General features: G+C 43.7%; 4 protein-coding genes across 4 annotated transcripts; all 4 read left to right on the forward strand.

The window, feature by feature from the left end:
• Nucleotides 1-2,948: 2,948 nt before the first annotated feature.
• Nucleotides 2,949-4,741, forward strand: LOC133896373 (uncharacterized). The gene is made up of 2 exons (XM_062336969.1): nucleotides 2,949-3,218; nucleotides 4,383-4,741. Exons 1-2 carry the CDS (start codon nucleotides 3,082-3,084, stop codon nucleotides 4,519-4,521), a joined length of 276 nt encoding a protein of 91 aa, XP_062192953.1. The 5' UTR covers nucleotides 2,949-3,081; the 3' UTR covers nucleotides 4,522-4,741.
• Nucleotides 4,742-7,322: 2,581 nt separating this feature from the next.
• On the forward strand, nucleotides 7,323-8,100 carry LOC133909800 (uncharacterized). Its single transcript, XM_062352352.1, has one exon. The coding sequence runs from the start codon at nucleotides 7,487-7,489 to the stop codon at nucleotides 7,796-7,798; it is 312 nt and encodes a 103-aa protein (XP_062208336.1). The 5' UTR covers nucleotides 7,323-7,486; the 3' UTR covers nucleotides 7,799-8,100.
• A 4,259-nt stretch (nucleotides 8,101-12,359) lies between these two features.
• LOC133896383 (protein IWS1 homolog 1-like) lies at nucleotides 12,360-16,572 on the forward strand. Its single transcript, XM_062336980.1, has 11 exons — nucleotides 12,360-12,552; nucleotides 12,621-13,170; nucleotides 13,905-14,024; nucleotides 14,427-14,647; nucleotides 14,749-14,878; nucleotides 15,020-15,082; nucleotides 15,167-15,244; nucleotides 15,335-15,426; nucleotides 15,538-15,600; nucleotides 15,701-15,851; nucleotides 15,975-16,572. The coding sequence occupies exons 1-11, from the start codon at nucleotides 12,542-12,544 to the stop codon at nucleotides 16,071-16,073; spliced, it is 1,578 nt and encodes a 525-aa protein (XP_062192964.1). The 5' UTR covers nucleotides 12,360-12,541; the 3' UTR covers nucleotides 16,074-16,572.
• A 2,020-nt stretch (nucleotides 16,573-18,592) lies between these two features.
• On the forward strand, nucleotides 18,593-22,990 carry LOC133896393 (RHOMBOID-like protein 1). The gene is made up of 6 exons (XM_062336990.1): nucleotides 18,593-19,183; nucleotides 20,493-20,656; nucleotides 20,802-20,965; nucleotides 21,050-21,309; nucleotides 21,399-21,525; nucleotides 21,987-22,990. The coding sequence occupies exons 1-6, from the start codon at nucleotides 18,762-18,764 to the stop codon at nucleotides 22,110-22,112; spliced, it is 1,263 nt and encodes a 420-aa protein (XP_062192974.1). The 5' UTR covers nucleotides 18,593-18,761; the 3' UTR covers nucleotides 22,113-22,990.
• Nucleotides 22,991-24,908: the final 1,918 nt, after the last annotated feature.

Below are 24,908 nucleotides of genomic sequence, written 5' to 3' on the forward strand. Positions count from 1 at the left end.
CTCTCGCCATATCTCGTTGAACTTCGCCTGCTGGTTCTGAAGACATAACCCTTTGAACCTCTTCACAAGACTCTTGTTGTGATACCTTGAGTAAAGGTTCGCACCTAAGTGTCGCATGCACCATCTTCTCTCCACATCAGGCCACGCAATGGAGGGGTTTGTGCTGGCATGCAGCACATCCAATGCATGCAAGAGGCCCTTATTGCGGTCTGATATGATGCAGACTCGTTCCCTATTACCGACCACACGTGTCCTCACCAAGGTAATGAACCACAACCAACTATCATTGTTCTCACTCTCAACCAATGCATAAGCGAGAGGAATTATCTGATTGTTTGCATCCGCCGCCATCGCTGTCATTAGGTTACCATGGTACTTGCCACTAAGAAATGTGGCATCCACACATACCACTGGTTTGCAATGCCTGAAAGCTTCGGTGCATTGGCCAAAGGACCAGAAAAACCTAATGAGGTATCGATCAGTGTTGCTGTATGACTCATCATCCAGCCTGATCGGCTCATCCGCCATGGCCCACTGGGTCCCGGGGTTGGTCATAGCAATCTTCTGCATCAGCCTCGGTGCGTAGTGATACGAATCTTCGAAACTTCCATACAACATCTTCAATGCCTTCTGCTTTGCTCGCCACGCGGTGTGGTAATTGATCAGCATGCCCGTCTTAGTCTGCACCTCCTCCATAATGGATTTTGGCGACAAACATATGTTTGTGCCAACAAGGGTGATGAGTAGTTGGGCTATGAACCTCGCATCAACCGCGTGGCTCACATTCCTAATAGCCTCTTCGCTGCATGTATGTGGGGTGTGTCTACTCAGCACAAAATAGTTCTCGTGCTTTGGCTTATGGGCTCGTACGAAGTAAGGACAAGTCGGATGCTTCGTACACCTAACCTCATACTCTGTATGGTTAGATCGGGCACACTTGTGGTCCCTTCTTGTGATTACAGCATAGTTGCTGATAAAGTGGATGACCTCTTCCCTGTTCCGAAACCGTTGCCCCACCTGGATGTCGCTATTCTGATATCCCCAATTAGATAGGGTGTTATACTCACTGATGGTACAATTTAGCAGCCCAGCACCATGAAAGTACTGGATCGCCGGCACCGGGTCATCATTGTCAACACCTTCTTCATCGCCACTACCACCGGCTTCATCTTCCATGCATTGTGCATCTACCTCACCATGGTCCACTTCGGGTCCATCCGTACCCGAAGTGCCCTCCCCGACATTCCCTCCCGCCTCATCATGCATCACATTATGGTCTAATCCTTCCACAGTAGCCACCTCTTCACCATGCATCGGTCGTGATACTATGGTTACGTACACTCCCATTTCAAAGTTCTCCTCCAATGCCTTACGTGAGTACAAGGCCCAAGCGTTGTTCGTTCTCAAATCGAACAACGTATGGACAATGAGCGAGCTGTTTGGTACAGGCCGTGGCCTAACACCCTCTAGGATAACATTGTAGGACTGCTGGTCTAGACACAAAAGGCTCATAACATGTGTTTGTAAGCCTTTTAGATCAATTGGTAGCTCAACCGTACTCTCTACGTGCTGGCAGTTCTGAATGGACACGAGTCTCCTATGCAAAACAGCGGGACGTTCTCCATAATAAATATGGATAGTCATAGTGTCTCTGCTAAACAAACATAAATGACCAAATAACTAATTAGATGTATGTTACATACATACTCTATTTTAGCTAATGCATTAGCACGGAATAAATACTATACTTGCTGTAATTCCTTTTTTTATTCTAAGTATTACAGTTAATGTTGCACTATAGTTGCTTCTGTTACGAGATAATAGAATATACAAATAGTATACCTACTCTATTTTACCAACTTAATATCGTTTATCTAAATGATTTGAACGATCTACTTGCTCTAATTACATTTTGTAATCTAAATATTACGATTAATATTACACTATAGTTGCTTTTGTTGTGCGATCATAAAATATGCAAATATTGTACCTACTCTGTTTTTCCAACTTAATATTACTTATCCAATGTATTCGAGCAGAATAAATACTATATTCGCTCTAATTACATTTTTTATTCTAAGTATTACAGTTAATGTTACACTATAGTTGCTTCTGTTGCGAGATAATAGAATATACAAATAGTATACCTACTCTACTTTACCAACTTAATATCGTTTATCCAATTTATTCGAACTGTCCACTTGCTCTAATTACATTTTCTAATCTAAATATTACGATTACTATTACACTATAGTACCATCTATTATTACAAGATCATAGAATATGCAAATCTTACACCTACTCTATTTTAGTAACTTAATATCTACATGCTATAACTATATTTTCTAATCTAAATATAAGTACATACATAATCTATGATTCAAATAAATATAAGTACTTACTACTAAGGAAGGCTGTCCTGCTGCACCGTAGCTCTTCGGGCTCGACTGCTCACACTAATTTGTTGCTCTGCTCTTCTCTCCTCTCTCTCCTCTCCTCTCCTCTCCCTGCTCTCCTCCTTGCTCTCCTCCTTGCTCTTCTCTGCTCGCTGATGCCTCCTTACTCTCTCCATTTAAAGCCTCATCGAGGAGACAACAACACATGGGTGAGCACATGCGCCATGCAGTTGGCTGGAGCCGGCCAAAAAAAGTGGGCACAAAAGGACAAAAGCAAAAAGAAAATAAAAGAGAAAAGTAAAAAGAACGACGTGACTTGACGTGACAAAAGGGTATTTCGGCACGGTATTCGGCACACCGTGTGCCGAAATACGCCTTTTGGTTGTATTCGGCACACGGTGTGCCGAAAATGCCTTTTTCGGTACACCGTGTACCGAAAAATCGTTTTCGGCACACCGTATACCGAATACATGTGTTAAAATTGTAAATACGAAAAATAGTTATCCATTTAAACAGATACTGTCACGTATGTTGTACAAAATCGAATTTTTGCCTCTCTCCCAAGTTGCGGCGGACCTGGAATTTAACCACCTCGGCACATCGGCGTTCGTCGCTCAAAATCTAAACCCTAGCTCCAACGCCAACTAGACGGCCGCGGCGGCGGCAGAAGAGGGGATCGCGGGAGATGCCTCCGGCGTCTGTGGTTGCATCGGCCGTGGAGAAGCTGCAGCTCGCGGCGCAGGACGCGGCCAGCTCCTCGTCGCGCTCGGCCGCCGCCTTCTCCGAGCATGCGCAGCAAGCCCTCGTGCCCAGGGCCGCTGGGTAAGCCGTCTCCACTGACACCTACTTCCACCTCCTCTGGTTCGCTGCTGCCTCGGACCTCCCACTTACGCTCGCTCGGTAGTATGCTCTGATTCGGTGCGGCCGTGCGGAATTTGCAATGTGTTGCTCCGAATCACCAATTGCTATAGAATTGTACCTCTAATCTGATTACCTTACATATTGAAATCCGTTTACTTTCATGGATGTGACGAGAAAAGGCCGATCCGTGTAGATCGCTTGATACTCGATAGGTTGTGAACTTTATAACTTAATATTTCCGAAGGTTTAAACAAATTATATGTAGGTCGACTGGTGAATAATTAGTATGTTTTATCCCCAGACCATTCATGTAACCGTATTACCAAAAGAGAACCATAGGAAAATCCCTTACTTCTGAAGCTTACAGCTACTGTCAAGTTAAGTTGAAACTAGTAGCTTAATGATTAAAGTTTACTAGGTTTAAGATCTCCAAATTACTACCCTGTTGTGATTTCAGTGGAGATAAGTTGAAAGTGGTAGCCAGGTGTAGCAAAGTTTATGATGGTTAAATCTTGAGATTATCTCGTCAGTGTTCAACTCGGCCCGCAATTTTAGCTGATGCACACAATGGTTTATCCCCTAACTGCAAATGTATGACAAAATGTTCATAGAATATGCCACAAGTGTTCCTCTACAGCTATCACTGCCAGCAAAGCCAAAGATCCTGACAAGAGTAGTTAGAGTGATGTGATATTCATATTGTATATATATATGTGTCGGAACTCAGGTGTAAATTGTGTTTTGGTGCAACGAAAAAATAAACACTTTGGTGAAATGTATGGGTGCAAATTGGTGAACCTAATGGTACCCATTGACACTCTTCTGTTGAACCAATAACACTAATTTTCTGAAAGCTTGCTCAACTTGAGAAAACTAGTGTTATTGGTTGAACTAAAGAGGGTCGGTTGGTACCCTTAGGTTCACCAATTTGCACCCCTAGTGAAAATGTGTATGGCACAACAAAAAATAATTGTCTTTTGTTTTTGTTACTGTAAAATGCAGCTACCCCGAAGAAAGCAACAATACAGTGTCGTTTAGGTTAAACTTTTGCTGTATTTTAAGCCTGTCATCAAAAGTTCCTGCCAGTATGGTTCACCTAATGTTATGATTTGTACTGCATTGCAGCCAGGTTGTTTCTCTATCGACTTGTACGAAGGTCAGCGCAATTAGCTTTGCAGTTGGTGTCGTGGTGGGCTTCACACTCAAGAAAAGGCTACGCCGATGGGCTGCTAGACTGCTGAAGAGAATTAAGGACGATGACTAGTGCAATCTTTTTGCAGTATGTTTAGAGTTTGTTCAGAAATCAGAACTATCTGTAGCTCAGTGCCTTCCCAAGCTTGACTCTTTGAATGCTTCCGTAAATTTGCTGTGAACATAAGCTTACAGTTTCATCCGCATTACGACATTGTGGCATGTGGCAACGTTGATTCGATATTGATATTGCTAATAGCAATGCGAATGCAGCATGCTGCGCAACTATTCTCTGTGGTGTCCTTTGCCGTGAATCTTTGTCCCCTGTTATTATTTTCCGTACATGACTAAGCTTGATGCTCTACACGATTTAACTAAAAGTAGTATCCGATCCATACTTTAGTGTTGCAGCTATATCAATAGTAATGTTATTGGTCAGTTCCTGCCAATATCTATTGGTTCCCAGAGGATTATTGCTCGATGTTATAGGGAATTCTCCTGGTGCCTATCAGTTCCAATCGCTTTTACTTCAGCTGCTGTTGTATCCATAATTATGACTTTGTTCAGTCATACTGTTGGAGTTCAATATTGTATCCAGGGTAAATGTGAGTGGAAACGTTTTGACTTATTCTGGTCAATATAATTGAAATATGCTGCCATTTCATTCCTGCTGCTATTTACATATCGGTACAATACTTATGTTGGTCTTTCTATGTTGCACAAGGCAAGTTTGAAGAGATGTGGAAAGCTGTTCGGTTCTTTGCTGGTTGCATATTTCACAAGAAACAATGTCGGATCTTTCCATTCCTTTTCAGGCAGGAATTTGGTTACGCAAAGTAAAGGGTAAAAAAAAAAAAAAACAAAGAGTAGTGAGTTTTGGATGGTTCAAAAATGGCTAATGATGTTGACATGCAAATTGCTACTGTGCCATGCAGGCCAAATCTTTTTAGTAAAATGCACCAGCAATCCCTAAACTTGTACCGCAGTGTCGCATATGTCCATAAACTGAGAAAATAGAAAGTGCAGATATGAGTATGTAATCTTTTTAAGTAGTTCAAGCCAGGTCCATGACTCGAACAACTTGCTGGAGGAGTGCTGCAAGCGCGTAGCTGAAAACTCGATGACCGCTGCCGCTCATATCCGATTTTTTGAAGGGGAACTAGTTCTAGGCGCATCATGTAAGAACTGCAAGCATTAACGTGTGCCTTCCATCAGCAATTGTGGAGTTCCTTCTTAAATTTTTGTACCTTTGAACGCATATGGATATATATACCCGGCTAGCTAGCTAGTTTGTAGAATGCTTCGTCACAAATTCACAATGGAATGATTGATTGGTTCTTTTGGAACAGATGTGAAATGTGTGCAGCGATAAAGAAGAAGAGTAGAGGGTTGGGATTGTCGTCGTGTTCAGGTCTTGTTGGTGCTTTGCTCGCTCTGCTGCTGTGCAGAATGTCTTTTCCGACGTTGAACCACGGTTCACAAATGCGACGGTAACCGTCTAAAAATCGCGGTTACCGACTTTCTCGGTCCGATCCGGTTTCAGAAACCGAGCGGTAACCGAATTTGAATTCAAAAAGTTCAAAAAAAAAACTAGACACAATTCTAAGACCTTTTGTGAATTTATTTTTAAAAAATAATATCGTTTGCATCATATTCTAAAGGGAAGAAGTTTAAAAAATTGAAGCGTGCGGCTCAGTTATTAACCTATGTTAAGAAAAAGTATAATATACAAACACATATTTTTCTTGTGTAAAACATATTTTAAGAGAATCTTTAAAATTGATTTCACTTTATTTAGAGTTTTATTAATTTCTCTATGATTTTTACAAAGTTCACAAGCATAAAGTGAATATGTTAAGAAACAGTACTGTAATTAACTTTTTTATGTCTACTATTATTTTTTCTATGTAAATCATAGTATAAATAAGCTAATGAAAGTAGTTTCACTAATTTTTGAGGTGTGATGGGTCAGTTATGAATTAATCTAGTCGCAACATATTTACACAATCATGCATGTTACAATAACTAATTCATGAGTTCATGTATTTATAAAAGATATAGGATCATGTAAGAAGACTAACAAAATTAGTTTCATGATTTTTGGATTAGCAAAGAGTAAACTATGCATTTAACTTGGTTTAACAAATACAATTTCTCACAGAAAATTTTGAACTTTTTATGAGTATAAATACCTTTATCATGTAGATCATGTCACAAGGAAACCAACAAAATTTGTTTCACTTGATTTGAAGCTCAGATAAATTAGTTATTAATTTTACAAGATTGAGATAATTTTTGGATTTTTTGTTTTACTTCACTGAAAACCGAGAAAACCGCACGATAAATCAAGAAAATCGAGCAGTTACCGACAAAACCGAGCGGTTACCGACAGTGCGAAAAATTCGAGAAAATCGCTCGATAAATCGCAAAAACCGCTCGGTAACCGGTCCAAACCGACCAGTTACCGAACGGCTAAAATCGCAATTTTTTTTTCAAATTTCAAATTTTATCAAATGAATTTTTTCTGAATTTTTTTAAATTTTTAACCGATAACCACGGTTATCGTGAATTTTCAATTACCGCTGTGCTCCGGTCGATAACCTTAACCCTCGTCTTTCCGCGCTTGCATAACTTCGCAATTAACGCTTGCGTACAGATTGGCGATCAACTCTGTATATACAGTAGTGTGAAGAGTCCAGCACTCCAGCTCAGGTATTGCGTCGTAGCAGGTTCAGTGGCTCGCATCACAAAGTCGATCCACGTTTGTGAGACAGCAAGGAAGGGGCCAAATGAATGGACCGAGGAAGCGTGGGCCCACCTGTCATGCAATGGCGTGACTGCGTGAGGAGCCTTGCTTCTGATCGCTAAAGCTAATCTACCTAGCTGTCGATGGTGTTTCTCGACGACTGGCGCCGACTCGTCCTCCGGAGCTGGAACCCTTCTTTGATGCTCTGGCTGCCTATATATACGGTACCTTCTGAGGTCAAGAACTGCATGCGCCAACCTAAGCTAAGCACGCAGCCACGTCCGGTTTGAGGATGGGCAGGACCTGGCAGGAAGAGGAGGCCGATGGCAGTGCTGAGCTTCGAATTCGTCTGGGCGGCCTAGTCGGGCTCGCCACCGCCTCCATGGCCATCACCTTGGCCGTGCGCGAGCCGCCGCCGGGGGTCCACAAGAACGCCTACTTGCTCGCCATCACAGGGCCATTCTTTGCCGGGGTGGCAGAGGTCATGGCCGCCGTCTGGGTCTCGAACAACCCCCGCGCCGCGGGGAGGAAGCTCATGTACGCCTCCGTCGGACCACTCGCCGTCGTCGTCGGTCTCTCGGCGGCTTCACTTATGCTCTGGTAAGTTTGTGGCTCATCGTCCACTGCACGCCTCCGTCGGTCCACTTGTCATCACCGTCGGTGGCCTCTCGGAGCCTTCGCTGAGCCGAGAGGTTCAATCTATGTCTGTGTGTGTTGTCAGCTGCGTGGGTCAAGTCAATAAGCAGCATGCATGATGCGTGTGGCGTCGTTTCCTGTTTCTGGCTTGTCATGTTGTTCACTTGGTTTGGTGTGGCGTATCAGAGTTATTTGACTTGGGGGGTTTGTATAAGGTCGTTTTGTACTCCAGTGTAAAACCTACACCATGTTGCTCTATGCTAAATCTATTCGTCGCGTTGCTGATGTGAATCACATATTCTGTTTTTCCCTTCGTGCTGCTGATCATCACGTTCTCCAAGGCTATGGCCGTTTAATAGTCCTGAGTTATGTTGGGGAAGAAGAAAGAAATGAGATGAATGAGAAAGACGAGGAAGAATATCAACCCCTTCCATGATTTGACGTGTCCACCGTGGAAGTCAAATAGAGAATCTTCAATTATTTCTTTTTTTCCTTAGCAAAAATATTCAATTATTTCTTTTTTCGCTCTTGAACAATGCATAAGGTTGTCAATACTGTATTGCGAAGCTAGCTCTAAGCCTCTCTAATTACTAAACGAAAACGAAAACATTGCCTCCAAATAAAGGAGAGGCAAAAAAACCACAAAAAAAAAACACAGCAAAAGGAAAAAACTGTTTGCAGTTTGGGCCATGCACTTGGGTTGGCTTGTGAGGTTCCTGATCTCTTGGCCCTCCTCATCCTCTCACCTCACTCCCGCTCTCCCATCGGTCGCCGCCCTCTCCCTTTCCAGTTTGCACTCCTCGTCGCGCCTCACGCTCGTCGTGGTGTGGCGACGAACCGAGGGGAGACAACATCTGTGAGGCGGGGAGGAGCGAACTAACGGCTTCCCCTCAATCCTCCTTCCCTGTTCCGAGCTTCAGGCGTGGAGGCCGCGGCGGAGCGGCATCATCTGGTGTCCAGATCCAGGAGAAAGGAATGATCGCAGTTCATGCGGAGAGAGAGAGAGAGAGAGAGAGAGAGAGAGAGAGAGAGAGAGGATAAGGGAGTGGATGGAATAGACAGATGTGGGTTGCATCATGCGGCTGGAGCTGCGAGAGGGCGGGAGAGCCAACGCTTGCATGTCTAGAAAGTAGTTTTTACCTTCGTGTAAAACAAGTGATGAAAAGTCATGCGTTGTGTTGAATCCGACCCGGTGGACTGGTGTGAGATCAGGAGACACTGAGAACAGGAACATAGAAGGAAAGCCAAGTGTAGACAGGCGAGCGGGCACAAGATGAGAGAGAGAGAGAGAGAGAGAGAGAGATAGATATATATATATAGAGAGAGAGAGAGAGGTCTGCCCTAGTTAGCAAGATGTGAAGAAGAAGGAAGCTTCGCGACACGTTTGACCCTGCACCGGGAACTCGATGCGCTCTTTTGGGTAGACATCGCAGAATTGTTCGCTTCACACCGAATACAAACTGAGTTGAATGTGGGTCACTATCGCTATAGACAATCGACACGGATGCTTTTTGATTCATGGCCACCATCTTCCACTTATATATAGGCATGAGAGTGGGGCTTCCTCTCTCATTGTCAAAGCCTACTGCCTCCATGTCCATCGTCTTGGCCATGTGCGAGCTGCCACTAGGGCTCAATAAGAACATCTACTTCCTCTCCTTCTCGGTCATCTTCTTTACCGGGGTGGTAGGGGTCATGGTCACCGTGCCACGGGGAGGAAACTCGCCTATGCCTCAATCGCTCCGCTTGCCATTGCTATTAGCCTCTCGGTGGCTTTGCAGCTCTATGATCACGTTGCCCTTTGGTTACCGAGACACTAGCGTCTTTGGCAGCCTTCACTAGTTGAATTCTTCGGTGCATGGATCTGCACCATCGTCAGGTGCATGTGGTTCAATGAGCAGCATATGTTGTCTCCTATTTCTGGTTTAGTTGGGTGTATGCATCTGTTATTTCGATCCATGAATTGTTTGAAATCGATCGAGTACTCCAGTGTACCACATATGTCATGTTCCAATAAGGTCGCCGAGATGATATGCAGTTTGGTAGTGTTTTATGAATTTTCAAAGATGTGGTGGGAGTAGTCAATGAAAAATCTCCAAATATTTATTTATTTATTTATTTATTTCGGTCACAATAATTTTCTCATCAATGATTTAAACCACAGGGGTTGAGATTGTGCCGAAGGAATAGTTCTTAGTGCAGAACGAAGATGAGAATGAATGCAAGGCAGCAAAACAGAGCAAAAAGGTACATAATGAAACTAGTTTGCCCTGCGCGACGGTTTGCATAAGGCAATGTCGCATGCATGCTTTGGTCCACCATGACTGTCAAACATAGTTGGCACACATGGTGCCCTAGACCGGCCCTGGTGCTCCCCCCAAGTACGCAGGCCAGATTCTCTTGCACGCACACACCAACATCACATCGGCAAGCACAACTATGCAACGCAAATTTGTTTACTAGTGAGCAAAGCTAGCCAGAGGATCAACATTCATCATGTGGTGTTCCTGCTGTGCCACCACTCCCCCTCTAGCAATCGAGCTTATACGTCGTGTAATTCTCAACGTCAACTAATGAACGGATGTATAACTTTCAATTTGGGAAATCCTAAACCTAAAGAGTGTCCCAACACTCGTTTCCCCCCGCTTATGGCAAAGATCTCCAACAAGGATTTAGGGTTCAGGATTGGGGGCTTCGGGTTCCGATGGGGCTCTCTAATCGCCAGGCTTAGAGGGGAGGTGGCAGTGGTGGTGGCCACAAGGGTTAGACAGTGAGGGCGTTGCCATCCATGGGAGGAGGATGGTCGTTGGTTATGCGGTGCCAAGGCGAGGGCTTCACGCCTCGGGGGCTTAGTGCGACAGTGGAAGGCAGCGGTGAATCCGACAACGGGGAGCCATTGGAGATGATGAAGGTGGGTAGGGTGGGGACAGGGACGCAATGAAGAAGTCAAAAAATGAGATGATGATGGTTGGGGAGGGCGGTTGTCAGCATCGAAGCCAATGTCGACGAGTGGCGGAGAGGAGGCACTGCCGGATGTGGAGGTGGTGTGGGTGACACGATGGTTGGGATGACGTTGGAGAAGAAGAGTAACATCCTAGTTTCAGCATATTGATTAATTGCAAATTTCGCTGTAAATTAAAATTTTTTGTGATTAATTAAGCCAACTAAAATTAGGGGGAAATACATATTCAAATGTATTACTTTGGCTAAATATTCCAAAATGCACTACCATAAATTCTAAAATCCTCCATGCATTAATTGAGTCATCTACATTTGGTTTATGATTTTATAGTTTCTTGAGTGAGATTTGAAATTGAATGTCTCTCAATTTCAAATCTATTCTTATATTCTATTCAGCTCAAATTCAGTTGATTCAAATCATCGTCCAAATCTCAGAGCTTTACATCTAATTCATAATTCAAATATTCCTATTTGAACTGATCCTAATCCAAAGTCAAATCCAAATTCAAATCTCTTAATTAATTTAAACCTAAGCCTTCTTTGCTTCTCCTTTTCCCATTTTCATTCGGGCCTAATCCTTTTCTCTCCTTGGGTCGCTTCTCCTTGTTCCCTCTCAGCACGGTCCAGCAAGCCAGCCTAACCGGCCCCGCTCCCTTCTCCCGCGCCTAGGCTGCAATTGCGCTGCCGGCCCAACTTCCTCGTGCGCCGGCCAGCCCACTCGCCTACTCCTGCGCACGAGACCTGGTCATCCATGTGTCGCCCATCTCGCGCTCGTCTGTCTGCGCCTTCTCCCTCTCCTCCAGCGCGACGTCACGCCACCGCGACGGCCAGCGCAATTAATACGCCAGCGACTTTCTCGTCCCCCCCCCCGCGATATCTGTCCGTACTCTCGTTCTCTCTCCTCTCTCTCTGCCCTCAAAACACGCCACCCGAGCGCCTGACGCCGTGTGACTTCCGTGCCCGCGTGAGCGCGTGGCCGGCGTAGCCCGACCTTTCCTTTATGTGTTATTTCCTTTTTATGTGTAAAGATATGTATGTTCTCGCTATTTTAAGTTGAGAAGCTTTAGAGATGCATTCTCATATTTTAGTTATCAATTTTTTCGTGTAAAATTTTTTATCGCATCACAATATTATTGATTCTATATTTATGTAATACGTGTGTGATTACTAATATAGATTAGTTAAACTAAAAAGAGTTGATAGGTACCTTGTGTTAATTAATTTTGCACCCCTAAAGTGAGCTAGGCTATCCGTGACGATTTTCGATCAAAAAGCGCACATGACCTGTCTAGCAGACCTCCCAGAATAGTTTTTCGAGTAGAATTAAGAAGAGCTATGCTAAATAATAGTTTTTAGTCTTAATTATTAGAGTAAAATTTGTGAAAGTGATTCACTGAAATAAATTAGATGTTAAGAGCTAAAAAAGAGTAGATTTATCTTATTTATTTTCCATATATAATTATTTTCTACATAAAATTTATTATAAATATTATTTTTAATCACATAATCATTTCTGTTATAAAATCACTCACTCTAAAATATTTTGTTAAAGAAGCTCACCCAAACAGACCCATATTCTAACACCTCCTCCGTCTTGCCGTCGCATGCGTTCCAATCCTTCCCTCCCTGCCCTTCCCCATCTCCGAATCGATCTCTCCTTCCTCCTACTGACGACTCCTCTCCTGCCGCCCTACCTCGCCATCCTCTCTCGCTCACCTAGGGTTTGGATTTGCAGCTCGCCGCCGTCGACATGGACGACCCGTAAGTACCTCTGCTTCTCCACCTCCCTCTTAGGGTTTCTTCGCCTCACCCTGGTTCCACTCCTGCAGCTACATCGACGAGGACGGGGAGCCGCTCATGGACCCCGACGCGCGGGACCCCTCCCCCGAGCCGCAACCTTACGACGACCTCGAGGACGACCTCGGCGGCGACTGGACCCGCGACCGATCCCCGACCCCCGTCCACGGAGACGACGGCGGGGCGGGGTCCTCCTCCAGGCCCCGGAAGCGCCTCCTTAAGAAGGGCGGGGGCGGGGGAGGCGAGGGTATGCCCGGCGACGACGGGCTGGAGGACTGGGGGTTGGAGGACGCGGACGCGGACGCGGACCCGGACCCGGAGGCCGCGGCGGCGGCGGCGGAGAATAAGAGGAATGGCTCGTCGTCGCTGAGGGACCTCGCGAGGGGCGGGGGCAAGGAGAAGAAGGAGAAGAAGAGGAGGAGGGAGGACGACGGCCGGGAGAGGGACAAGGGGACAGTGAGGGAGAAGAGGGGCTTCGGAGGGAGGGGCTCTGGCGGTGGGGCTGGGCACCAGGATCAGGATGAGGATGGGGAGAGGGAGATCCAGGAGCTCTGGGATACTATTGCCGGCGGTGACTCAGAGGTAAAGACGGTCTCTTGATGCGTTTCGATGTATTTGAGTTGCTTCATTCTAGTGATCGATATGGCTCTTCTAGATGATGAGCAGTGGTTGAATTAGTTTGTGTGTTGGTGTTTCTGGGTCATTCAGTTGCTTTTGGGTTGTTTCTTTTCATAGGGAAATTAAGAGTAATCGTGATGTCTTATTATATCCTCAGATAACATCTTCAAAGTTTTGCAGATAGCATTTTTAAAATGAACTATATAAGCTATGGAGATGTTAAAATGTGGTGCTTGGTTTTATTTGGTCTATGCCATTGGCTTGATTTTGCAAGGAAGGCTTTGGCTTAATGAGATGACTTGGATAGCGTTGTTTAATCTGTTTATGGTATCTTATTTCTGAGTATGACACTTAAGTATAACTGGAACACTGCTCCGTTGGAGAATATCTTATTCTACTTAGATGATATGACAGTTGAAGACTTCTCTTGCTAATACCTTACTGGTGAGATAACTAAGAGCTTGTAGGTCATCAATATGAGTTTGCTTTTGCTCTCAAAGCTTGCATTTATTTTCCCTTTTGGAGAATTGCTTACTCAGGATGGTTATGTGAATATGTTAGGTGCATATCAAGTCAGATCATTGGAATTTATTGGGTGCATTAGATCATTTATTATCATGGCTTCCCTTTGAAACTAGTGTTTTCATGGTCTTGTACAGACTAATGTGCTCTGCTAACATTTTTTTCTCATGGAACAGGATGACCAAGAAGGTGTTAGAAATGTAGATGATGATAATTTCATTGATGATAGTGGGGTTGATCCAGCTGATCGTTATGGCAGTGATAATGATCGACATTCTCCTCGACATTATCCACAGGTATTCATTCTTAAATCGTAATTGCTCAGATGCCCTAGAGCATTATGTTTTTGCATTCTTTAAAGACCTGCTCACACAGGCTTAACAAATGTCTGCTGTCTTATTGTCTTTTGCCCTTGGTTGTATAGCATACTAATGGTTCTGATGGCTGTATTAACCCGTGGATTGTTCACATTCACTATTAAGTAACAGAAGGATGATGTTAGAGATCCATTTCACAGCTTTGCAGTAATTGATAGAATATTTAGGGGCTAAGTCTTAGTTGGCAAAGCCACCTTTCCGTCTTATTAATTATCCAAATCAAAATATGTGCTCTGCACAGGAAAAATAACAAAGAGTTACGTTATCCTCGTTTATCTTTTGGCCTTCGCAACCAGTATGAATTAATTCACTTTACTATAGGCAGAGGAGGGTGAAGAGGATGATGAAATTGAGCGACTCTTCAAGGGTGGTAAGAAGAAGAAGAAGAATGATCGCCCACGTGCAGATATTGGTCTTATAGTGGAACAATTCATTGCTGAGTTTGAGGTAGCAGCTGAAGAGGATGCAAACCTGAATAGGCAATCAAAGCCGGCCATTATTAAACTGATGAAGCTTCCACTGCTCATAGATGTTCTCTCTAAGTAAGATGTTAGGAGATACAACCTTGCCTGTGGTGCCAATTCGTATTGCTATTGGTTTATAGCTGGCAATAATTATTTTCTCGTGCATCACTATTTTGCAGGAAGAATCTTCAGCAGGAATTTCTTGATCATGGGGTGCTCACTCTTCTAAAAAACTGGCTTGAGCCCTTACCTGATGGAAGCTTGCCAAATATGAATATTCGATCTGCTGTGCTGAAACTATTATCTGATGTAGGCATCTTCATGTTCCTTCTTTCCTTTTGTGTTGTGGAACTTCATTTTTCTTGCATAAGAACACAGTTTTCCATGATTTATGTTTTGATTGCCCCTCAGGATCTAATTGCTAATGAAAGCTTTGTGCCTCTTTCACAGTTTCCCATTGACTTGGAACAATATGACAGAAGAGAGCAGCTTAAGAAAAGTGGTCTGGGAAAGGTATACTTTTATTTGGCTCTCTCTGGTACATTGTTTTGCAGATTGCGTGCTATGTGCTAAGTCTATCTCATGATGCATGGTCAGGTTATTATGTTTTTGTCAAAATCTGACGAGGAGACTACTGCGAACAGAAAACTGGCTAAGGAACTGGTTGATAAATGGGTAAGTTCGTTTTCAGTAATCATTTATTTTGCGTGCTTGTTTCCTTTCAAAGATTTTTGGTTGGTATGACTTATTGTTGTAACAAACCAGAGTCGACCAATATTCAACAAGAGCACGAGATTTGAGGATATGAGGAGATATGACGATGAAAGAGCCCCTTACAGGCGACCTCAAATGAAGAAGTGAGTGCATGCACTCTTTGGCGATTCAAAGACCTAATCTCTTGCCATAGTCTTCTTATCTTGGGTATTATGTCTGTACTTGTATACTGATGGGTTATTCTTTTCACGAAGGCCTTCGTCAAGTAGCTCTGGAATGGAATCCAGAGACGATGATCTTGATGCTGACTTCTCTCAGTAAGTCTGACATTGAGTCATATTTGTTTTACCCTTGATTTGTGGCTGCAGGTTTTGTCACCATTGCAAATTGTTGGATTAATATTTGTTATGCATTTAGACGTAGGTCTGGGCAAAGCAGTGCAAGGCAGCATGCTTCTAGGCCAGAAGCCTCGCCTTTGGACTTCGTCATTCGTCCACAGTCCAAAATTGATCCTGAGCATATAAGGGCTCGTGCTAAGCAGGCTGTCCAGGACCAGCGCCGGCTGAAGGTTCTCCTGCCATCTTCAAAACTCTTCAGTTTTATCAGCATATTATAAGCTAGTTCAGATTCTGTCATTCTTGTTAACTGTCAAAGGTGGACCGATAATTTATTGTTCTTGTTGGACATTCAGATGAACAAGAAACTGCAGCAGCTCAAAGCGCCCAAGAAGAAAAACCTTCAGGCGTCGAAGCTCAGCGTGGAAGGCCGAGGGATGATCAAGTACCTGTAGACCATCTAGCATCCACTCTGGTATCCTCAGCCAGCAAATCCCCTGGGCATGATGATTGTGACTGCAGTGGATTGCTGAATCCTACCACCATCTGAGGGCAAATAGCTCGGCTCTCAATAATTGCTTGGATAATCTAGGATTCTTTATCCAAGTATTTTTCCTGCCTGGTAGGGTGCAACAGATGTGCTTCACGACTTGATGATTTGGGCACTATATATATAGCAGAGGTGCACACTACGATTGTGCGTGAAAATAGTGTTTTCCAAGCTGAGTGGTGCCTTTATAGTGTATAAAATGTTTGTTATGTTTACAAATTACAACTGGATACGATCGGGCTGTAAGTTCAGTTGTGTTGAAGTTTCACTCCTTTGTACTTGAAGAACGTTATGTCTTGTTATGACATCAAAACAAAGTGCTACAACAGATTAATTGTTCTTAATGGTTTCTGTATACAAGATTGTAACTCGATATTAATAAATTCTAATGATTCATTTTTTTTATCTTGCTTGTGACTGTAAGCTAGTCGTGCTGAGGCAGCTAAGCAGCTTCTATCCTTGGGTCTAGTTGAGCGTCCTCCTTCTCCTTGTTACTAGAAAGATTTTCGTTGTCTGGGCATGTATTTGATTATTGGTGGTCTTGTTCGGATCTCAGTTACAACACAGTTAACAGTAACAACACAATAAATAATCATACAATAGTGGCCTAGTATTTTGTGCCGTAACTACTGTGGCCATCATATTAATTGGGCGAAAGTATTTATAGTTATACCTTAATCATTCTATTTCACATTATATTAGTATCTCTACTCTCTAAAATATTCTAGGAGTATTATAGCTACTACAATATTACAAGTTGTGTTCTTTTAGGATCTGATACGTGTCTATTAATACACGTCGGCCAGCCCTTCATTGGTGAGATTGACCACCTTTGTGCTTCCCTTTGGTCTCCTCCCGTCGGGTTCTTTGTCTCACAATAGGTGGTCTTGCGCTGCATCTTCGGCGGTTCTCATCCTTTTGGTCAAGGTGTGTGGAACTTAAGGACGAGGTGTGTGGAAATTTGGAACCTTCACTTGTTGCCAGGTGGCTTTTCAGGCTTCATTGATACCTCCAGTGACTCTGGCCTCCGGCCCGTTCGCTTGGCGTTGGTTGTCTCTCCGGTTTTCGTCTCTGCAAGACGATTTTAGAGAACACATTATCATTACCAATTCTTATCTAGTTTTGGTTGTGACTTAGGGTGTGAAGATAAATTGTTATCATTGCTAATTCTTATTCGGGATCAGATCTGTTTGGTTGTGACTTAGGGTGTCAAGCTAAATTTTGAGGACTGCTCTAATTTTGACACAGATCAAATCATATTTTTTACTTGATTTTAGCATTTATCTGATTTTAATCATAACAAATATTTAGTCAGGCTTGTTGGGTTGTTCAACCAAACAACCCCAAGTCGTAAATTGAAAGCAACGTGGTGGCCTGGCTATATTTATTTGTGTTGCGTAGCAGTTAACACACAAGTAATGGCCAATTGGCGAATCAGGTATGCTCGAGGGCCGAGGCATGTTCCGAGTGTTGCGCACTTTCTTTTTTGAGCAAAAGTATCAGGACAAATTTTGACAAATTTCATTCATTTATCGGAAGAAACTGCGCGTTCAAGCGACGTGTCTTCTGCATATTTATTTGCATCGTTACAAATAGTTTTACGAAGTAAATCACTAACGTAGAGATTGGTACAGCTCGATCATGGAACATAACATTTGCTCGGAGAGAAAACGGTCGTGAGAATTCAAATACTCGTGATGGTTTGTTAGCTTGATAACAAAATTGCTCCAAAACTGTTCGTTCAAAAAATTGCTAGTACAAAACTGAGATGATACTTATTAAAATGGACTACCCATATATCTTCCTATTGAATGTTTTTAATCACACTCAACTTTTGTTCCGATTCTTGTTTTCGGACAGCGTTCTCTCACATAAACCGATACATGTTTCGGTTTTTCTTCAGTCGGATTTGTGTCGAGATTTGCTCATCTTTGTTTAATTCAGTACAATGACAGCTCTTTTTTTTTTGAAATATAACAATTGCAGCATTGAGTTTTCATTTGAAATATATGTTTCCCAGCTTTTTAAAATATAACAATGGCAGTTTTTTTAAGTATAACAATTGTGCAACTTTCAGTACAATATTATGTTTTATAACTTAGACCTAATTCTAGTGTGACATATGGTAAAAATTATCATAAAACTTATAATGAAGATAAAGAAAATCATTTGTGATGAAACCAGAAAGGAAATAAATTGCCACATACAACACTATAAATTAGATCTCAACCCTAAATAAATAAGATCAGATCTTATATGATTATTTTCCATGAATATGCTGTCCGTTAAAGTAGGTTGATTTGGAATTGAAATCGTTTGAGTATGTTTTTGGTTCGACCAGCCCAAGGATTTTCCTCGAAGAAGAAAATACTAAAAATAGAGGTCTGGCCTTCTTCTCCCTCCTTTCCTTTCCGAGGCCGCCACCACGTCTTCCTCCTCCTCCCCCTCCCCCTCCCAACCATTTCTCCACGAGGCAACACGCGCCAACGAACCTCCCGAGCCGCAGAATCCCACCCGGCGTGCTCGCATTCCTCGCGCTGTCTCCCAGGCTTCAACCGGTCACGCACCCGCGGCCCTCGCCGCCGCCGGCGCCATGCCGCGGCTGGGCGAGACGGCTGTGGTCCCCATTGACGTGGACGGCGGCGGCGGAGGTGGGGGCCAGGACCGGTCCAAGAGCCCGCGCCACCGGAGCCATGGCCCCGGGCACCACGGCCGCCACGGGCCGCACCACCAGCACCGGAGCCGCCCGCCGCCGCCGCCGCCGCCGGAGTTCCGGCCGTTCCGGCGGTGGTTCCCGTTCCTGGTGCCGCTGTTCATCGCCGCCAACATCGTCCTCTTCGTCCTCACCATGTACATCAACGACTGCCCCGCCCACGCCGAGGCCGCCGGTGCCGCGATAGGGGGATCCGTCGGCGAGAGCGCCACCGCGCAGGGGTGCTGGCTGGCGCCGGAGCTCGGGAGGTTCGCGTTCCAGTCATTCAAGGAGAACCCACTCGTCGGTCCCTCCTCAGCGACGTAAGGCACTATCCAAATCGGTGAAGCAATTGGATCTTTGTGCTGTTGGCTTGGTTTAAATTGCTTTAGATGTATGCATTGTGAGAAATTGTGTAGATTTGATGAAATGTGCTTCCATTATGGCCTTTGTTTGGTCGTTTTAGGCGTCATTGCGGAATGGTTAGATGTTAGTGTGAATTTTGCATTTCTTTTTCTTGAGCTCGTTGATTGGTAGCGCATTGACTTTTTAAATCAAAATAAAAAATCTGATATGGTTGACTTTGGTTTGGATCAGGTGCTGTTTCTTGGGCATGCATGGTTGAATCTTTATGTTTTATCAAAGACTCAAAGTTGCTTGCTTATTGCATATAAAATTGGTGTCCATTAGTGTCACATGTTTGAATCTGATAAATTTGCTCTTGGTACGTCTACGGTGGCTGTTGTGTATCTAACGGTAGGCAGTTTGAGGTTCTGATCTTCACCAGGTCATCTTGTTGTCTATTTTTTATAAAATTTGTGGAAAAGTTTCTTGACCTCCAGAGGCAGGCCTTTCTTTGATTGAAGTCTTTTTAGGCTTGAATTTGTGTTCCTGTTTTTTTTTTTTTTTCAGGCGAGAAACCTTTGCTGTTTGTTATTTTTCTTTGAACAAAAAAGGATCCGCTACAGTTTATCTGTATTGGATTTTATGAATGTTCTAAAGATTGAATTTTGAACGAAATGAGATTGCAGCTGTGGAATACAATATTCCTGATACATTAGACAGCATTTTCATAGAATGAAAGTACTTAAGTTGATTCTATGTAGAAGATCTGAGTAGTCAGCTACTTATTTTCCATCATCTGAATATTATTTTCAATGTGGATAACTCCTTTACCATCTTATTCTTATTAAAGAAAACATTTTTCTTTGTTTTACACTTTTACTTTTATCTAGTCACATTTGAATAACCAGTTGTTGATGAAAACGAGGTATATGCATGATATCCAGTCTAACCTCATTTTTTGGTATAGCAATACCTTATATGTAGCAAGGGTTGAATGGTTTTCTTCCTAAAATCAAATGATTGCTTATTTCCAAATCTTAGACCAGTGAAGAAGCAGATGCAATGTGATGCAAATATACCCTTTTTTTGTGCTCATACTTCTGTTAAACCTTATTATCTGAATCGAATCGATCTTTGTAATTAAAAGGTCCATGGCGATTGCTTTTCAGTGTTGAGAATTCTTTCTGATTAAGATTTTTCTTAATCAACCCCCCCCCCCCCCCCCGGCTTATTGATAAAAATCTTGCTAGGTTGAAGGTTTAACTGACATATGTTTCAATTCCCCAGGCTGTTGAAAATGGGGGCGCTAGAAACCAGTAAAGTTACCAAAGATCACGAAGGCTGGCGCCTCATTACATGCATTTGGTTGCATGCTGGAGTTGTCCACATACTTGCTAATATGTTGAGTCTCCTATTGATTGGAATCAGGCTCGAGAAAGAATTTGGTTTCAGTAAGTGTTGAAATAATTTGTATCGATCTTTTTGTTCTTCATTTTGATGCCTTTACACTGCATATTTTATTTATGGAGTCTGGCAATTCCTTCAAGGCCTCATGATCATATAACTTGACCACTGACCACTGATTGTTTGTTGCAGTGAGGATTGGTACGCTGTATGTGCTCTCTGGGGTTGGTGGTAGCTTGCTGTCTGCTCTGTTTATGGTGTCAAATATATCTGTTGGTGCTTCAGGTGCACTATTTGGACTATTGGGCTCCATGCTGTCAGAGCTGATAACGAATTGGACGATATATGAGAATAAGGTCAACTTTAAAATATATGCAGTATCTTCACAAATTATTCCATATTCCATGTGTCTAATTCTGTTATTGTTTTAAAAAAATCAGTTTGCAGCATTATTGACTCTAGTAATGATCATTGTCATCAACTTAGCTGTTGGGATCCTTCCACACGTTGACAACTTTGCTCACCTCGGTGGATTTATATCAGGGTTATTTCTTGGTTTTGTGCTGCTAATGCGCCCGCAGTTTGGATACATTAACCAAAAGAACTCTCCTCTTGGATTTCCCATGGGCACAACTAAACGGAAGTTCAAGACATATCAAATCATACTTTGGGTTATCGCTACAGTGATATTAATTTCTGGGTAAATATCTTACTGATCAGAAGAAGAACAATACTGATCTATTCAGCCTCTGCATTTCTACTGCTTGTGCTAAATGTTATCGTTGGCAGGTTCACCATTGGCTTGGTGTTGTTACTTAAAGGGTTCAATGCTAGCGAGCACTGTTCTTGGTGCCATTACCTGAGCTGTGTGCCTACTTCAAAGTGGAGCTGCAAAGCACCAAACAACTATTGCATGGTAAGCCTTTCTACACATGATTCTTACTAAATGTACTTCACCTATAATGTCTGACGTGTCAATCACTAGTTCTCATAATTGTTCTTTTAATCTGGTATTATGGATAAATTGTGTTCAATGGAAAACCTTAATGAGTATATCAACACAGGGTATGCATGGATGTGTGCTCTTGAGCATTTTTCACTTTATAGAAGTTAGATAAATTCATAAAAACCATCAGAATTTCGACCGATATTGAAAATGTTGCTTTGATTGGTTTCCAATTGTTTTGCCATTAGCAATTTTGCAGTTGCATCGTTTTCATTCCTATAAGCATTACTAGAACTTTTGCTTATCAGATATTATTTATCTTTCAATATGGCTGGCATGTTATCGTTGCAGGCATGCTGTGCTTAAATTAATGTTTCATTTTTGCTTTACATCCTCACTGCAAGTTTACTAATACTAAGCTTCTCCTGCAGTCTTCACAGCTTGGAAATCAATTAAACCTGACATGTCAAAGCACTGGAAAGGCAGCAACATATGTTCTCAACAATCCAAACAACACGGAAGCAATTAAAAACCTATGTATTGGCCTTTGCAGTTAATGGTAAATGTATGTACTTTCTGACAAGGAATTGATGCCCAAATATGTATGGAAGAGAGAAGAGAAGCCTAATTTACATCGAGCTTTTCTGGTAATGCTTTTATGTCTTCTATGCTTTTGTTTTGTTGTGCATGCTGTGTATTCTGAATGTCAGTTGACAGTTATAAAGATTAATTTGAGGCAGGTTTCTGAAATATCAATTGAACACTTGCCTTATACCATTATGACGATACAAAGGTGTCAAGCTTAAATGTTTATCAAGAGAAGGAAGGCTTGGTGAATCTCTTCAATTCTCCATAAAAAAAAAAGAATAATAAGAGTATGTGTAGTTGTGTTACCATATCTAGATTGTTATCCCGAATATTAGCTACAGAAAGGGAGATGGGGGCAACCATGGAAAACATATTAGGATTTAGGACTAAGGAGTTTATCCTGGTCAAATAAAATTGTCGCCATATATTATACTAAAGATGATTATACCAGGACCCTAGACAAGTGTCGACTCATGTATGCTATCTAAGTCCTATTCTGCTCATATGTGTATCTAGGTTAGCATTCCTCTTCATACTTCTCTTCCACTTTTCACACGGATATCTTAGTATTTTGTTACAGACTTGTTATGTTTGTTTTGCACTACTTTGGATGGTCATAGGATGTAAATGTTACAGAAGTTGATGGAAGGATACAAGTAAAGAAAAAACAAAGAAATATCAAATGAAACTTGAATGCTGTCACTGGATCCATTTTATATCCCTGGTTCCCTGCTGTTGCCGATCGCTGTTCCTTGATGTCAGAGATGTAATTCTTCCACTTGGATTTTTTCGCCTAACCCATCAATGAGTTCTCAACTGCATGACAGATGTCAGCCCCCGTCACTTAATATAGACTACTTAATTTTTACCATTGTTGTCTATGATTTCCTGTAACCTTTATATAGCATAACTATATATGGACCCTTGTGACTATGCATGTTTATAGAGTTAAGAGATTACGCGCTAAGCACAACATAATGACTATGCTGTGTACGGATACTTTTTGGTAGTAGAAGAAAAAGTAGGTGTAGATTTCCTACTAAGATCTGCCTTTTCCAAATCCTTGGCTATTGCATATGCATCACATAATGTTGCAGGTCTACGTGGTTTCAAGTAGTGTTTAGGGCCTGTTTAGCAGAGCTCCCAGAAAAGCTCCCTGAGCGGAATTAGGGGAAGCTCTGCCAAACAACAGTTTTCAGCTCCCTGAGTAGAATCTGTGGGCGTGATTTCCTGAAATGAATTAGATGTTGGGAGTTAAAAAAAGTAACTTTCCCTAATTCACTTCCCACACACAATCACTTTCTCCATAAAGTTTACTTTAGAGAATCACTTTCATCCATAGAATCACTTTCCTCAAAGAATAACTCTCTCCAGAGAATTTGGATCAGAGAGAGCTCTACCGAACAGGCCTTGTCGGTGATATGGGAACCAGGGGTCCCCGAGTCCCGAGGCCAGGACAGCAGAATGCCACGTGGCGCCATCCCTCGAGAACTATCTCCCCGAGGCCCGAGAAGTACAAGTTCCGGTAGAGGGCGCTCGGGGCCATGAACAGTGGCCCCCAGTACCCGAGTTCCTCGAGGACCCGAGAAGGCAGTTCTAGGAGAGGGCGCTCGGGGCCATGAATAGTGGTCCCCGAGTACCCGAGTTCCCTGAGGACCCGAGAGGACATATCCGGGAGAGGGTGCTCGGGGCTATGAACAGTAGTCCCGAGCACCCAGAGTTCCCCGAGGACATGAGAAGCCCCTTGCCGGTGGACCCCACAAGGGCTCAGCGGTGAGGTGTCAATTGGTGAGAGGCCCGATGCTTCCAACCACTCCCCCCACGCCTGTTGTCAGTCCCTGCCACCGTCGGTCAGGGAAGCGTGGGGGCATTTAATGCGACGGGTCCCATCACACGTCATCCTGCGCGGCTTGGAGATATCGTCGCTGAGCTCGAGGCTTATCGCCTGCCCCCCTGCTGTGTCAGGCCCGCTCTAACCGAGCGGGCATGCGGGGTGGTTCGGCGGTTGCCCGGTGGGCCCCCCTCCTGCAAACGGCTAAAGCCGTGTGTAATGAGCGACAAGACCGGCCAGGGACGCACTTTTCAACCCTTGTAAACGCCGAGCTGCAGCCCATGATAGTTGCTTTCCATTTATGGCTCATAGGGACTCATGTCCTCCTTTCTGGGCACGCCAAGTGTCGTGAATCAGGAACCAGGGGTCCCCGAGTTCCGAGACCAGACCAGCAGTTTGCCACGTGGCGCCCTCCCGCGGGGATCGTCTCCGCGAGGTATGAGAAGACTAAGTCCCAGGAGAGGGTGCTCGGGGCCATGAACAGTGGTCCCCGAGTACCTGAGTTCCCTGATGATCCGCGAAGACTAAGTGTCGGGAAGAAAGTGCTCGGGGCCATGAATAGTGGCCACCGAGCACCCAAGTCCCCCGACGACCAGAAAAGCCGAGTACTGGGAAGGGCGTGCTCGGGGCTACGAACAGTGGCCCCCGAGCACCCGAGTACCCCGAGGACCTAAGGAAGATAGTTCCGGGAGAGAGCGCTCGGGGCCGTGAACAGCGGCCCCCGAGCACTCGGTTCCCCGATGACCAAGAAAGGGCATATCCGGGAGAGAGTGCTCGGGGCTGTGAACAGTGACCCCCGAGCACTCGGTTCCCCGACGGCCTAAGAAGTCCTTCGCTGGTGGCCTCCACAGAGGTCCAGCGGTGAGGTGTTAACCAGTGAAAGGCCTGATGCCGCATTTAAGAGGGCGCGTGGTCTGTCACTTCCAACTGCTCC

Source organism: Phragmites australis, chromosome 2 (assembly GCF_958298935.1).
Source record: "Phragmites australis chromosome 2, lpPhrAust1.1, whole genome shotgun sequence".
Taxonomy (NCBI): domain Eukaryota; kingdom Viridiplantae; phylum Streptophyta; class Magnoliopsida; order Poales; family Poaceae; genus Phragmites; species Phragmites australis.